The following is a 16,686-nucleotide window of genomic DNA, read 5'->3' on the forward strand; positions in this document are numbered from 1 at the left end:
CAAAGATGGCAGGGAGGGATTTGCCCCTTGCCTTTTTCACCTCTAGGATATCTTTTTTTTTTTTAAATGGAGTTACCAGAGTTGTACACAGTATTCCAAATGCAGGCACCCAACGGTAGTTATTTAATAATGTGTTTGTCCCAAGTAGCCCTGTTTCTGTTCTAAGTATGTTACTTTTAAAGGGGGTGAAGGTTTGTCAAAGCCTGATATAAAGGCATTGCTGTATTGGCAGTTTTATTTTCTGCCCTTTTAAAAAAAAGCATCTCTAGCATAGGATTCACCTCTTCATGGCTGTTGTGCACTCAGCAGACATTCTCAACTAGAACTATCCTCAACTTCAAGACCTCTTCTCTGCTTAGTCACCCACTGCCACTTCAGACCCCATCAACGTATTTGGCCCAATATGTGAAGTCAGGATTTCTTGCTGCAGTGTGCATCACTTTGCACATTGAAACCGCATTTGCCATTTTGTTGCCCATTTTCTTGAAGCCCCTCAATAGTCCACTTGGGTTTTCACCATCCAGAATAATTGTTCTCCCTCAGACGAGGAGTGTATCCGAGGAACATGGGTTGTCGCCACCTACTGCTCCGAGACTGGGCCAATCAGAAAAGATCTTGATAGCAGGAGGGAGGGACAACCCCCTCGCCTCTTCAGTCTTAGCCCGGTCTCGCTCCAAGCAGGTGCTCTCCTTTTGCTTCGCTCCAGTTTTCACCTCTTCGTATTTTCTACTGCCTTCTCTTAGCTGGCAGTTCGGGGCATAAAGAGGGAAAAGACCTGTCCTAGCACTCGGTGAGTTTTTAACCATGGAGGTTTCTGGCTCGCGCTGTGAGAGGGAGGCCTCTCCCTCCCTCTCTGAGGACTCCATCGCCCCGGTGGTGTGCCATGCTGAGTGGGCTGCGGCTACCTCACCCGCGCCCGTGACTCAGCCCCCCCAGCCGAAGAAGCCCCAAAAGCTCTCTAAGGAGAAGAAGGCGGCAGCGTGCGCGGCCAAGCGCGTCGCACCTCAATCGCCTGCGGGCGTTGGTCGAGGGCATGGGGTGTCTGGCGGGGGGACCCAGTCCCTCCCGCCGCTATTGGAGAGCGGCTCGGGGACTCAGGCGGGGGATCAGCCAGGCGGGGGAATCCCGTCTCCTCCGACAGTTATGGACTGTGGCGCGGCGCCCCGGCCCCATTCGGAACAGCAAGGCTCCCAGGTAGGGACTTCACGCTCGGGAGAGCCTGCCGCCAAGCGTGCCTGTCCCTCTCCTCCCTCTCTAGAACGGAGGTCTCCTGGTGCGCCTGAGGAGGAGATTCCTCCAAGTTTCGCTGCCCTCCTCCGGCGGGTAGTCGCGGAGGAGTTTGGCAAACTTGTCCCTGATCTCGCCCGGCAAATTCCCGTCTCCGCCACTCCGGCATCCATTTTGAATCCCCAGGCGGCGGGAACAGTCGATTCGGCCGCCGTTTCGGGGGAACAGGCGGGAAACCCTCTCGTTTTGCTGCCTCAGCCGTGCGCTCCTGGGTCTTTGCGGGCACCTTTGGGACCGCCTACCCTGTCGCCCTGTGCTCCTTCTCACCCTTCTGGGCAAGGGGCTACTTCAGCAGCACCCGTCTTATTTTCAGAGGAAGAAGGGGAACAGCCTTCTGAGGACTCTGATTCAGGCAAGGAGGAGGGGGAGCTGTCTGGAGATGAAGGAGAGTTTTTGCCGCCTTCCCAGGCCCCCTATCGTTTGTTTAGTCAAACTGATTTCCCAGTTCTCCTTCATAAGGCCCGGAAGTCCCTCCGCTTGGAGGGGTTTGTTTCTCCACCACAGGAGGTGCCAGAAGGGGATCTGGCTGTGTTACCTTCGCTGAAGGCCACGGAAGTGGCTGTCCCTTGTCCCCAGATATTTCTAGACATTATTCGAAGTGAATAGGACCGGCCCTTAGAAAGCAAGGGTCCTCCACCCGGGGTTAGGTGACTTTACACTATTCCCAAACCAGTTATGGATATGTTACAGGTCCCTCCGGTGGACAAGGAGGTCGCTGCTCTCGTAACTGGGGCAGTCCTTCCAAAGGACGGGGATGAGGTTCTTCGTAATGTGGAGGACAAGAAGTGTGATGCTGCGTTACGTAGATCACATGAAGCCTCGGCCCTCGCTGTCAGGGCTTCGGTGGCCAATTCCATTTTTGCTCGAGCGTCTGTTTTATGGGTTAGGGACCTTCTTCCCATGGTTCCGCCGGAGCTCGTGGCCCTTCGTCAAGGTCTCAATAAGTTAGGCAAGGCTTCTGCCTTTATGGCTGACAGCTCCCTGGATGCTGTCCAGCTGTCTGCCCGGGCTATGGCTTCTGACATCACAGTCAGGAGACACTTATGGCTCAAAAACTGGAAAGTTGATCAGAAGTCGAGGAGCAATTTGGCCAATTCTTCCTTTAAAGGGGGTAAGCTTTTTGGGGAAGTATTGGAGCCTGTGCTAGTCGAGACTAAAGACAAGAAAAAGGCTATGCCCTCCTCCGTTCAGCGGCAGGAGCGCAGATCCTTCTCTAATGCTTCTTCCTTTTCCTCCCACTCCTCAAGCAGCTTTGGGCAGAAGGGGTACCGGTCTAATTTTCATGCCCAACAGAACAAGCAGGACAAGCCTTCTTGGTCCAGACCCCAGGGCTTCTCCAGAGACCGGCCTCAAGGGAAGTTCCAGCATTCAGGCCAGTATGTGAAGTCCGGGTTCAAACGCCCCTCTCCACAATGACTCTGTGCCGGAGTCGCAGGTGGGCGGCCGGCTGGCATTCTTTGCCCACCAGTGGACCCGGACGTCCACAGATGCCTGGGTTCAGCGCATAGTTTCCCAGGGTTACAGCCTGGAGTTCCTATCCCGGCCCCCGGACCGGTTCCTCTCCTCTCCGCTATCCTGCAACATACGCAAGCAGGCCCTGATGCTCAAGGTAATTCGCCACCTGCTCGACATCAGGGCAATCGAGCTGGTCCCCCCAGAGGAGGCGGGACATGGAGTTTATTCTATACTATTTTTGGTTCCAAAAAAGACCACAGAATGGAGGGCCATTTTGGACTTAAAGTTCGTCAATCGCTTCCTCAAGGGGAGGCATTTTCGGATGGAAACCCTGAGGTCCATCCTCATGGCCCTCCAGGAAGGGGACTACTTGGTCTCCATAGACCTCAAGGAGGCCTACCTGCATGTTCCCATTCACCCTCTGGACAGGAGGTTTCTGCGGTTTGCGTATGCAGGGGTCCATTACCAGTACTGGGCGCTCCCCTTCGGTCTCTCGACTGTGCCGCGAGTGTTCACCAAGATTATGGTGGCACTCGTGGCGCACTTGAGGACCAGGGGGATACATCTTTACCCTTTTCTGGACGACCTTTTAATAAGGTCGCCATCTTAGGACAAAGGCCTTCTGGACATCAGGGAGACCCTAGCGGTCTTAGCCAGTCACGGGTTTCTAGTAAACCACAAAAAGAGTTCCCTGGTCCCCAGCAATGTGATTCAACATTTGGGGGTGATAATAGACATGTCTTGGGGGACGGTCCATCTCACCGACGAAAGGAGACAAAAGTTGCTTGCCACTTGCTGCAAGCTGTGGGGTCAAACTCAGGCACAAATTCTGTATCTCTCCCACTTACAGGGCCTGATGGCTTCCACGATCGGGATTGTGCCCTGGGCGCGTTTTCATTCTCGTCCTCTACAGTGGCTCCTTCTACCCCTTCAGGAACTCATCATGAGCAGGTCGAGACTCAAGGTGTCCCTGACTTCTCGTGTTCATCTGTCCCTCAGGTGGTGGATGTCCCAGGCTCTCCGCAGGGGGGTGAGTTTCCTGCCGGTCGACCAGGTCGTGGTGACGACCGACGCAAGTCTCTCAGGATGAGGAGGTCACTGCGGCCCTCAGGTGGCTCAGGGTCCGTGGTCAGACGTAGAGCGTCGCCAATCCATCAATTAGTTGGAGCTCCGGGCGATTCGGCTAGTCCTGGCTCGATTCCTTCCCGAGATTCGAGGTCGGCACGTGCTTGTGCGCACCGACAATGCCACCGCCAAGGCACATCTCAATCGTCAGGGGGGAACGAGGTCTTGGCCCTTAATGTGCGAAGCTGAGACTCTGTTGTGCTGGGCAGAAAAGAACCTGGCCTCATTGGAGGCCAATCATATCAGCGGGGTGGACAACTCGGTGGCAGACTGGCTAAGCCGGTCTCAGCTGGATCAGGGGGAATGGATCCTGGACGATCGAGCGTTCAGGGAGATTGTCCTCCAGTTCGGGGTTCCCCTAGTCGACCTCTTTGCACTTGCAGTCAACTCCAAGGTACCCAGATTTTTCTCCAGGTTTCCATCTCCGGGGGCAGAGGCGGTGGATGCTCTGATGTCCCCCTGGCCGCAGGGTCTGCTCTATGCTTTCCCACCCTTTGCGGTGTTATCCCGGACGGTGTGGAGGATCAGATACCAGAAAGCAGAGGTCATCCTCGTGGCTCCGCATTGGCCACGGCGGCCGTGGTTTTCGGACCTGGTCGCCCTCTCGATAGAGCCCCCTCTACCTCTGGGAACTCGAGCGCATCTTCTCCACCAGGGTCCCGTCCTTCATCCAGACCCAGTGTGGCTCAATCTTCACACTTGGAGATTGAGCGGGACTCTCTAGCGCGTTGTGGATACCCCATTGCGGTCCAGGATACTATCTTGGCCTCGAGGCGGCCGTCCACGGCTCGTATATACCAGTCCACCTGGCAAGCCTATACTCAGTGGTGTCTCGCCTCCGGGGGGGACCCTCTGGCGGCTTCGGCGACGCAGGTCTTAGGTTTCTTGCAGATGGGTCTAGATAAGGGCCTCCGTCCCAACACTCTGCGTCGCCATGTGTTCGCTATTTCGTCTGTGCTAGGGGTTCCAGGAGTCCCTTCCATGGCTGCACATCCCCATGTACAGCGTTTCCTGAAGGGAGCAGCTGCCTTAAAGCCCCCTCCCATCCATTGTTTTCCCACGTGGGATCTCAATTTAGTTCTCGGGGCCCTCTCAAAGGCACCATTCGAACCTTTGCGCGCTGTTCCTCTACGGATTCTAACCTTGAAAGTTTTGTTCTTGATAGCCATCACGTCAGCCCGTCGGGTCTCCGATTTGGGTGCCTTGTCCGTCAGGAAGGAGCTGTGCCTGGTTTTTCCTGACTATGTGATTCTTCGCACTGACCCCACTTACCTTCCCAAGGTGAACTCCATCTTTCACAGGGCGCAGGAGCAGATGCTCCCCTCCTTTTGTCCTAATCCTTCCTCCCCAAAGGAGAGGGAATGGCACAAATTGGACGTCCGTCGTGCGATCCGTATTTACTTGAGGCGGACTAAATCTTTCAGGGTCTCCGAATCCCTTTTTGTGTCCTTTCGTGCCAGTTCTATGGGTAGGAAGGTCTCTGTCTCCTCCCTGGCACGCTGGATCTGCCAAACTATCCAGCTGGCCTACGCCGCGGCAGGAGAGACTGCGCCTAAGGGTATTACCGCTCACTCCACCCGGAGCGCAGCAGCCTCTGCGGCCTTGTCTACCTTGGCCCCCTTAGCTGATATTTGTAGAGCTGCCACTTGGGCGTCCCTTTCTACCTTCGTTAAACACTATAAGATACACGATTGGGCCTCTGCAGATGCATCCTTTGGCCGACGTGTATTGCAGAGGGTGGTCCCTACTCAGGATCAGACCTTCTGGTGTGTGCCCTCCCAATTTGGGTTATAGCTTGGGTATGTCCCATGTTCCTCGGATACAATCCTCGTCTGAGGGAGAATGAATCGTTGGCACTTACCTGAATGGTCATTCTCCTCAGACGTATGGATTGTATCCAACCCACCCAATTGTGTGTCTGATCCTGTTCCCCTCTGATTGTCCTTCTTCTGCTGTACCCTATATTACTGTGGGGTGGTGTTTTCCTCCTCTGTTCTGTGGTTTAATTGAGGGGGTGTTTCAGTGTTAGGCTTGGGCCAGGCATCCTTGTCAGTTGCTTCTTTGGGCACCTTGCCTTACTTTAGTTTTCTACAGTGTTTATTCTAGTTTGCCTTTTTTGGAGCTTCGAAGCGCTTTGTTAATGACTGAAGAGGCGAGGGGGTTGTCCCTCCCTCCTGCTATCAAGATCTTTTCTGATTGGCCCTGTCTCGGAGCAGTAGGTGGCGACAACCCATGTTCCTCGGATACAATCCATACGTCTGAGGAGAATGACCATTCAGGTAAATGCCAACGATTCATCCTCCTTTCTATAAAAGTATAAAAATGGGGAAGCTGTTCTCTGTCAGAGTGGGAGGAGAAAAGGACACCAGCTTGCTGCAATCCTGTATTCAGCAGAACCAACACACATAGGATCAGGCTGTAGGACATCACCTATTTGCAGTGGCATCCTCTTGGTGTTTGGGCCCAGCAGACACAAGCAGAGGCTCCATTGTCATCCCTTTATTATAGTGGACAATATTTTATATTTATAAATTAATGGCTATTTTCCTGATTTTATAGCACCTTAATATTTTGTCAGTAGCTTAATATTAAGGTGCTGTCTACTCTGTGGCCTTGAAGTGGATGTGAACACAACAGCAGACCTGCTAGATTAGGCCCAAGGCCCATCCAGTCCAGCATTCTGTTTCCTACAACAGCCCACCAGATGCCTCTGAGAAGCCCACATGCAAGAAGTGAGGGCATGCCCTCACTCCTGCTGTAACTCCCCTGCAACTTGTAGTCAGAGGCATCCTGCCTCTGAGGCTGGAAGTGGCCTATAGCCCTCTGACTACTGTTATTATTATTATTTTACATTTTATATCCCGCTCTTCCTCCAAGGAGCCCAGAGCAGTGTACTACATACTTAAGTTTTTCCTCCCAACAACCCTGTGAAGTAGGTTAGGCTGAGAGATATGTGACTGGTCCAGAGTCACCCAGCTAGTCTCATGGCTGAATGGGGATTTGAACTTGGGTCTCCCGGTCCTAGTCCAGCACTCTAGCCACTACACCATACTGGCTCTTGTCACTAGTAGCCACTGATAGATCTGTGATGTGGTTGGAAGTTGAGAGAAGTACTCTCCCCACCACACCCCACTCAGATAAATGATAAATCTGTAGTCTTATGAAAGGATTGTTAGATATAAGTTTGCAATCTCTCCCCCCCCACCCCCCAAAACAAAATGTCTACCCCACTAAGCCACAAAGTATGTTTAGATGGTTCAGCTATCCTGGAGTGCACAGGACCTGTTGCCAGAATTTAGGACAACTAGAGACTCACAAGAAAAACTTGTTTTTCTGATCTTAAAATTTGATGTAGGGTTTAGAATATTCCGTTTGCACCAAAACAGCAGTTCAGCTGTAGTCTCATGGGTACATTCCTATGTGCACTTGATGACTACAACATCAAGTGATGACTTGGTGTGTGAAACAGCCAGAACACAGCTCAAGCACCAGAGACCACTTTCCTAACACCTTAACAAGCTCCAGGCACAAAGCTTTTCACTAGAGCCAGTTCACGCATAGTTTGAGCAGCAACAAGAAACAGCTCAAGACTGTTAGTGCAGCTTGAGTTCTCCAGCTATAGGGGAATGACGACTAGCCGCACACCACTGAACCCAAAAGCAAGGTGCATTATGGGTTTCCTCCCCCCATCTGCCCCCCAAAAGTGTCATGTTACAGACTTGAAACAGACCTAGTGATCACTGATGTGGTACACGTGGTCTGAGCTGTTCTACTCCAGACTGCAGGTGACAACTTGCATATTAAAAAAAATTAAAATACCCCCCCCCCATTAAAAAAAAAAATCCCTGTGTGTAAAAAATTGATGTAGTGAAGAGACTAGGATAGAACCCTTCTCCCTACCACACCACAGTTTTCTATATGCAGGCATCTTTTTAATATGGATTATTCAGTCATGGGAACATCACCCCTACTCTCAGCAGTCTGGTGATACATAATTAGGCTTAGTTACCCTCTTGGCAAGAACTAAGCCTGAAACTGAATTTCTTCCAGCTGTCTAATCTAAGCCTTGACAAATTTTATTTGGCTCTAGGACAGGGCTGCACAACTTTGGACTACAGTTCCTATCATCCCCAGTTACAGCAGCAATAGTCAGTATGATGAAGCTGGAGTCCAACATTTACAAGAGGGCCAGAGCTGAGCAGCCTGGATCTAGGAGTCAGCTCTGCAAATTAGTAGCCAGACAACAGGCACTTGACGAAATTACTGGCATTAGTCACAGACTAAGTCATATGAAAGGGTTTCTCTTGATATTCCGTTCAGAAGTAGCATACTTAGAACCTGGGACAAAAAGATATTAAATAACTCTACCTCTGAATATCCTGCCATGGTTAAATTTCTAGGTGCAAGGCACCTTGTGAGGTGGCAGTGAGCTCCACTGGCCCTCCTCTTCAAGCAGCAGCAGAAGACAAGGTTAGACTGTGTAACACTGAAGGTAGGAAATAAAAGAACTCCAAAGCCAGAGAGATCCCATTTTATTTACACAGCAGCCTCAATGCTGATGAACGGAGCTTCACTCAGGTGCTTGAAAGTTTAGCTTGCAACAGAAACCATTTTTCAAAATTATTATTATTCCAAGACATAGTGCGTTAGCTGGCACAGAACTTAGTCCTGTATGGAGTTTAGACCTTTAAAAGCTCAGAGACCAGAGGCGGTATGTGGACCATTAGCTCCTGCAGAAGCTATAGACCTAAGTCCCCAACAGGAGAGCTAAGATGGCCACTTCCTGGCAGACGGTGGCACTGGCTGCTGTGCTTCCACCACTCACCCATCAGAGCACTTTGGCTTACATAATGCTTTCCCCTTCCAAGGTCACAGCCCAGGGTGAAGGGGAAGGAGGACACAAAATACAAAAGTATCATCTGAGCAGGGGAAAAGGGGCAATTTAAGGCTAAACAATGAAGAGAGAAATGCTTTCATAAGAGGATCTGGCTTGTGTGTTTGACAGGCACATGAAGAGGCGGCACCTCTTTGCCACGGCGGGGAGGAGGACAAACCCTCACCCCAACTATTCCAAAGCTGGGTTTGGAGCTCCGCCTCCTTTGAAGAAGCTACTCAATGTGTGACACCTAGCAGCATTTGCACCCCGAAACCTCCTCTGTGATCATGGAACGTGACAGCAGCAGGTTCAGCCCTATGATGGACAGGTGGAAAGAGAGAAGGAACTGCTTGCAGCAGATCCCCATAACCACACACCCCACACTCCCTGCCACTAGAGCAGCACTGGACACTCCCCGCCTCTCTCTTTGCTGGCCTCTGGCCCCTGCCCAGCAGAGACTTGGCACAAACCCAGCAGCAGAGAGTGCAATTCTGTTCACTTTCTGCCTCCTACTCCCCTCCACAACCCCCAGCAGGTACCCTGAGGGAGAAGGTCAACCCCACAGGAGATTGCACAGAGAATGTTCACATGATGTAGGTGAAGTCCCTGCTGCACCACCACGTCGGATGAGGGCTGCTGTACGGCCTACTCTGCTCTCAGCCAGCTCACGCACACAGTCCAGGCACCCACTTTATAGAAAGCCCTCCTTCCGGAACTGCTCCTGCAGGATGCTTCTGTACTCATCAAAGCCTCCCTCGATGCGTTGCACGCTGCCATCCCCACACACCCACAGCTCTTGGCACACCAGCCGGATGAAGCGCTCGTCGTGGGAAACTAGGATCAAACCGCCCTAGAACAAAAAGGAGGAAGACTGCTTTATAGCAATAGCACTTACATTTATATACCGCTCTATAGCCGGAGCTCTCTAAGCGGTTTACAATGATTTTAGCACATTGCCCCCAACATTCTGGGTACTCATTTTACCGACCTCGGAAGGATGGAAGGCTGAGTCAACCTTGAGCCCCTGGTCAGGATTGAACTTGTAACCTTCTGGTTACAGGACGGCAGTTTTACCACTGCGCCACCAGGGGCTCTCTATGCCAGGGATGGGGACTCACAGGCCCAACCAGCCTCCTAACCATCACCCCCTGCATGCCTTTGCAGCCAAGTCCAGGGCTCCTGTTGCTTGTGGTCCCTTCCAACCTACTTCACATCATTCATTCATTCATTCACTCACTCACTCATTTATTTATTGAAACAAACATTTTTATACCGCCCAAAACTTACGTCTCTGGGCAGTTTACAACAGAATAAAAACAAAGTAAAACATTCATTAAGGGGAAACATAACATAGTTTAGCCTATGCTGGCTACAGTTAAATAGGAAAAAGGCACAGGAGGCTAGTGGATTAGTTGGAGATGGCAGACACTGAAGGATTACTGGCTGCTCTAACACAGGCCAGTCTATATGGTCCAGACTGCAATAAAATGAGGCACAAGTAGTGAGCAAAAGCACATAGGTGCATGGCAGGATTTAAAATGCCCAGAGAAGCAAACAAACAAGGTCTGTCTCCAGTTACCGCCAACTCGTTTGGTGGCTAAACAGAGACAGGCCTTCTCGGTCACTGCCCCGAGATTGTGGAATGCGCTCCCTGCTGAGATACGATCCTCCCCATCTCTGGCAATTTTCAAAAAACACCTGAAAACCCATCTTTCCACCCAAGCTTTCTAAAAAATTTGGGGTTTTAATCTCTGGTTTACTTTTAAATTGTTTTCACGTTTTCTGTATATGTTTTTAACTGGTTTTATGTTATTGTTAACCACCCAGAGACAAAAGTTTGGAGCGGTGTACAAATTTGATAAATAAAAAATAAATAAATAAAAAGCTTGGGAGAGGTGTGTGTGGGCAATTGCTCCGTTGACCTGTCAGCACTGACAGACCTACAGAACAGCTTGGGAGGTACTCTGCTCTGTGTGCTGCACCATGTGGGTCATGGAGAAGGGCAGGTGTGTTGCCTATGTTTGGGGGTCACAGCAGGGAGGCATGTGCATTTCTCTGGAACCACCACTCACATGCCAGAAATAAATCAGGCTGTGGGGTGTAGGGTGAATGGTAACTAGCCCAACTTCCTTGGGGCTCACTCCCAATGCCAGCTTCAGCTGTGAGAGGGGAGGTGGTGAAGTCTCCCTGAGTTGTCATCTTCTCTTGTTTCCATTCCCTCCTGCTTCTTCCTGGGCTGATGGAGCGCTCTAGAGCGCATCCTCCCTTGCCAATGCCTGGCTAGCTTCTGAACAGCCAGCTTACAAGCTTGACCAATCCCGTACCCTGGCCAAACTCCCTGAAACATCTGTATTTCCTGGTAGAAGGAAGCATTTCCATTGCTCTACAAAAGAAGCAAGTCGATTATTCCCATCTCTCTCTTGGCTAGTTTCAGCTTGGTTCTACTGCCAAGGCGACCAGGACATGGTTGGGCTGTTTGGCCATGGGGTGTGCCAACAGACTTCCCCTAAATCAGTGTGAAGGGAGCATCATCGGATGCAGCAGCACTCGCTAGCCCAACAGCTCAGCTGAATGATGGACTGCCCAACTGGAGCCTGCACTCTCCATCAGTTGTAAACAGAGTGGGAGACCCTGACCACGTCTATATTATGCAAAGGTGACAAAGAACAAGAGGGAAACCTGATGCCTGAAATGCCCACTTCTCTTCCTTTCCTTTGAAGACAGGTTGAAAAATCCTGTTCAGGCAGCACTGATGAGGATGGATGTCCTGCTGCATCCCAGAGGACTGTGGTGGGCCCACTCCTCCTTCCCAGGAGGAAAAAAGTGGTCATTTGGACCCAGCATTTCCCTGCCTGGACCACTCTGCTGTTTTTTAATAGTCCCTTGGTCTCCAAATGATTGTGTAAGCTGGAAACTCTACTATTCATAGTGGGGTAAGACAGCATCAACTGCACAGCCCAAGCACACCCACACTAACAGCCATATAGAGAAGATTTACCCGAAATTTGTTGAGTGCCTTTGCCAGAGCCTCAATGGTCTCCATGTCAAGGTGATTCGTTGGTTCATCCAGAATGTAGAAATTGGGGCTGGAAGTGGGGGGAAAAATTCAGTGAATCTGGTATCTGCCTGGAAGAGTCCCTGCCTCGAATGCTCATCTCTGCTGTCTGACAAGAAGTCTAGAGCACTGGGTTTCCACTGGCTGTCAAACCCAGCAGTGCATAAGAATATCCCAAAGCATTCTGTGATGATTGTATGGAAAGAAAAAATGCTGGGCTAAGGACCTTCCTTACAGGAAGAATGGAGAGACCATGGCTCAGTGGTAGAGCACTTGCTCTGTGAGGAGGGACTCCTAGAAGCAACACCTGACACCACCAGTGTAAAAGGTCTTGGGTAGCAGGGCTGAAGGGACCCCTGCCCAAAACTTGGCAGTCAGAAGGACCATTGGTGTAAACCACTATTAAAAGGTGGCTTAGCTTTAATACTGATCTGAAGCCACAGTTTCACCACGGTTTGTTCGAACAAGTCATTTGACACTAACCACAGTTCCTTGGATTTGGACAACATGTCAAGATGTGGTTAGTTTAAAACTGAAACCAGGAACTTCAACCTCCTTCTCCAGCACAGAAGAAGAGAAAGGAAGGGGAGCGCACAAACCCACGGCTCTCCTGGGTTCATCTGTGACTATCATGGAGTTTCAACCTTTTTAAAACAAGTGTACAGCTTCTGTCTGAAATCCTCAGCTCTGGTACCCCCATAGAGAGGGGTGTGTGTGTGTGTGTGTGTATACGTGTATACATACACACACTGTCACACTTAGATTTTTGTGCAGGTGTGTGTATACACACACCCCTGCACAAAAATCTATGTGACAGTTATGAGACAGACTATTACAGTCACTGGTTTACATCCAGACAAATTAGGAGGCAATGAAGCTGCATCCTGATCACTAGTTGGGAAGGCACCGAGTGCTCCCTACAAGCCCTAAAAATATTTCCAGGATATACCCCTGGTTTAGAGGACAGTCTAAACCTGCCCTGTATCTTATTTCTAAGGCAGCTTAAAGTGTGCTACTGTTCAGGGAGTAAAGGTACAACATAGGCCAAGCAACAAGTTTGATTTTCCCCACATTAGGGATTCAGAGTCAGCAATACATTATGGAAGGGAATGTGAACATTACCAGGACATGGTCATTTGGGCAAAGGCCACCCTGCTCTTCTGGCCTCCAGACAGGCTGGCAACTGGGCGGACTGCTAGCTCTCCGGAGATGCCATAGCACCCCAGCTGGTGACGGTACTCCTCCTCTGTCTTCCCTGGAACCCACAGACAGAAAGAAGGTGTCAAATTCATGGAGCATAGGTCTATCAATGGTAGTAGGCAAGACATAAATAGACACTCCTTATTCAGAGGCAGAATGCCTCTTCCGTTGGGAAGCAAGAGGAGGCTATTGTCGGGGCATCTGGTTGGCCACTGTTAGAAACAGGATGCTGGAATAGATGGTCCGTTCCAGCAAGACTGCTCTGTGTCAGGGTCAGGGTCATTCTTCAAGGCCTTTGTGAGCTGAGTGGCAAACTGGATCTCAGCATATGATTACTGGGACGGTGCACTGCTCAGAATAAGGCAGGTAGGAAATTCGTCAAGAGCATCACACACAAATCTGAGTGACAGTTAGAAAAGGTGGCCCCAGGCTACAAGATCTGGAAGGTAAGTTTATTTGACAGCATCTTTAGGTCATCAGAGCTAGGCAGATTCTTGCATGCCTGACTTTAGGAGGACGAGGAGAAAAAAGCGGAGGCTGGAAAAACACAATATTTCAGGCTTTCTAGTCCTTAATGGGTAATTGCAGGATAGACACTTGAACACAATAATGGGTGGGTTTTCACAAACTCCCCAATGTCACCAAACTGAGAAATTTGTGAGGTGTGCACACTCCTGATTTCCAGTTCTGAGAATGTGGAAATTTTCAGTGATGTTGGATTGGCAGCTCACCAATCTGACATTTAACCTGGATTGGTACTCTAGGATTTGGTCCAAGGATGCCAATCCCAGTTAAATGTAAGGTTGGTGAGCTGCCAACTTGGCATCACTGAAACTTGGGAGCGTGTATACCTCACAAATCTCTTTCCTGGTTTGCCAGCATTGCACAGGTCATGAGGACCCATTCAATAACAAACAACCAGTCAGCACAAACTAGTCATACAAAAGGTGTGTGTATCAGGGGTTCTAAAACTTGGGTCTTCCAAGTGGTGTTGGATTACAACTCTCAAAATCCCCAGCCACAATGGCCCTCAGGATAATGGGAGTTGTAGTCCAAAATTATCTGGGGACCCAAGTTTCAGAACCCCTGGCTAATGCTCACCAATAATGCATCGGCTTTGCTAGAGACAGAGCATACTAAAGGCCAATGAAGTGCATGCTTTCCCCTTGCACATACCACCAGCCAATCTCATGGGAATCCTTAAACCTCACCTGGGAACCTCTTTGCTAGTAACTCTGTGGCACTGATGTCCAGATCCAGCTGATCCACATGATGCTGACTGAAATAGCCAATCTTAAGGTTCCTGCCAAGACGGAGAGAGAGCGTGCTATTATGGACAGCAGTGACCCAGCAAAGCAGTGACCTAGCAAAGCTTCCCTTGCTGAAGCTGTAGAAAGAAGCTCTTCTCCCATCCTCCCACAATGGACAAATGCACTGCCTCCTTTCTGGAAGGAGGGAATCTAAATACAATCTGATCACTGCTCCTCAATTGCTGAAGGCAACCTACTGACTGCAGCTTCCAAATTTGCCCTGCTGGGGCAACAAAGCTGCCAGATCTCCCGAATTTAGAACAAGCAGAGGTTGATACCCGTCCCCATGTCTCTTCCATCTTTTTCTTTCTTTCTTTCTTTCTTTTTTTTCTTTCTTTCACACATTTATATACTGTCCAAAACACAAGTCTTTGGGTGGTTCACAGACTTAAGGTACAACCCAATTTTGCCTTACTAGGTAAGGTAAAGCATGCCGTCAAGTCGATTTCGACTCCTGGCGCCCACAGAGCCCTGTGGTTTTCTTGGGTAGAATACAGGAGGGGTTTGCCATTGCCTCCTCCCACGCAGTATGAGATAATGCCTTTCAGCAGTGTCCTATATTGCTGCTGCCTGATACAGTACCAGCGGGGGATTCAAACTGGCAACCTTCTGCTTGTTAGTCAAGCATTTCCCCGCTGCGCCACTTAAGGTGACTTCTTAAGTCAGCCATTATTTGTGGTTGCCATAGATCCCATCCCCCACATCCCCTGGCACATTCAGATAACTACTTGGGGGAATGGACAGCATTGGTGGTCTCTCACTCTGTGCTGGGCTTTAAAGAAAAGAGCAGGGACAGCAAGAGAGGCTTGCACTGCTTCTGCCTTCTCCAAAGCTCAGCATGAAGCAAGACTAGACTTGCATTGCACATAACCTTTGCCAGAGGGCATGGAGAGAATGAGAATGGGGGTATGGGGTCTTTGTGCTGGGCATCCAGGGCAGTGGAGGTTGCTAGCTGTGACCAGATTTGAAGATCCACCCACCCAAGGGTGGACAGGGCAATGTTTTAGTTTTTGGCACACAAGGTCTAGAATCATGGGCTACAGAATCTACTCAAATGAGTTGATGTTGTCATTGGAATAGTTTGATGTATTGGAATTTCACATATCTATATATTTAATTCTCGTAGACGTGCCTCAGCCTCTGTGGGGATGCGTCCCGGCAACCCAGCTGATTGGCTGGGCAGCGGAGCGGAGGGACGCACCTGATTGGCTGAGGCGCGTCTCAGTGGTGAAGGACAGAGGCGGTGGTGGACCTTGCCGGGCCATGGAGGCCAGGGAGGTGGCGGAGGCCGGCCGCAGTGCGCCCGGCCCGAACGCGGAGGCCGGCCGCAGCGGGCCCGGCCGCGGTGGCGGCACTCGGCCGGGCCGGAGACTTGGGCGGGGGGAGAGAGGCGGTGGATCCGGCCCGGCGAGGAGGCGGCAGCAGCCCGGCTGGCCGGAGACTGGGGTGGGGGGGGAGAGAGGTAGCCGGCCCCCAAAAACGCACAGATGCTCTGTGCGGGGGTCGGCTTGTTAGATAGAATTTTACATATTAATGCAATCTTCATACTTAATTCCAGTTCCAAAAACACAATTTTTGTGTATCCGCTCCTCGGTCTCCATCACAGCTTTTAGAAAGCATGTTAAATCGTGGATTTTTACCAAAAGCCAAATTTACCAAATAATTTTATTTGATTGTCTCTACTGCCGCTATTTGTACTCTGTATTGCTTTTATGCCTTTGTTTTAAATTTTTAATCAGATTTGTTTTATATTTTTAGCTTAATATTTTAATTGTGTCTTTTTTACAATCTTGTTTTTAAATTTTGCTGTAAACCACCGTGGGATTGTTTTAATGAAAGGCGGTATATAAATTTAACAATAAATAAAATTTTGGATTTTTTGAATTTATTTTTTGGTCTCAATAAGGGGCCAAGATAATGATTGCCCAGGAGGAATACCAAAGGGTTTTTAATATGATGGGGTTTTAGGGTGGGCGATAAGAAACTTTGCAGAGCACAGGAAGCCTGATACCTGGCTTCTCACAGCTCCTCTAATGCCTAAAATTCTAGGGATTTAGGCTGAAGCTATTTGCCATATTACCAGAGGCTTTTTATTCACTCCTGCATTTTTGAGAACTAGAAACTTATTCTCTCAGTTTAATCCCCCTTGAACATTTATCTATCTATCAAATTTTTACACCACCCCAAACTTTCACCTCTGGGAGGTTTACAGTGACATGAAACAGGTTAAAACACAGAAAATGAAACTTTGCAACAATTTAAAACCAAAGTCAGGTTAAAAAGAGGTAAGTCTTCAAGTGCTTTTAAAAAGTTGTCAGAGATGGGGAGGCTCATATTTCAGTAGGGAGTGCATTCCACATTCCCCGAATTTAAATTTC

At 49.8% G+C, this 16,686-nt stretch overlaps 1 protein-coding gene across 4 annotated transcripts in view; it reads right to left on the bottom strand.

The window, feature by feature from the left end:
• Nucleotides 1-8,383: 8,383 nt before the first annotated feature.
• ABCF3 (ATP binding cassette subfamily F member 3) overlaps nt 8,384-16,686 on the bottom strand; it is a 39,024-nt gene continuing 30,721 nt past the window's right edge. For all 4 annotated transcript variants that reach the window (XM_053308362.1, XM_053308363.1, XM_053308364.1 and 1 more), the window contains 4 exons: nt 14,210-14,301; nt 12,921-13,053; nt 11,742-11,829; nt 8,384-9,593 (listed from right to left, as the gene is read on the bottom strand). In XM_053308362.1, coding sequence (XP_053164337.1) covers nt 9,435-9,593; nt 11,742-11,829; nt 12,921-13,053; nt 14,210-14,301 — 472 coding nt within the window. In that variant the 3' untranslated portion in view covers nt 8,384-9,434. The remainder of the gene's footprint in view (nt 9,594-11,741; nt 11,830-12,920; nt 13,054-14,209; nt 14,302-16,686) is intronic.

Source organism: Hemicordylus capensis, chromosome 3 (genome assembly GCF_027244095.1).
Source record: "Hemicordylus capensis ecotype Gifberg chromosome 3, rHemCap1.1.pri, whole genome shotgun sequence".
In the NCBI taxonomy this organism is placed as follows: Eukaryota; Metazoa; Chordata; class Lepidosauria; order Squamata; family Cordylidae; genus Hemicordylus; species Hemicordylus capensis.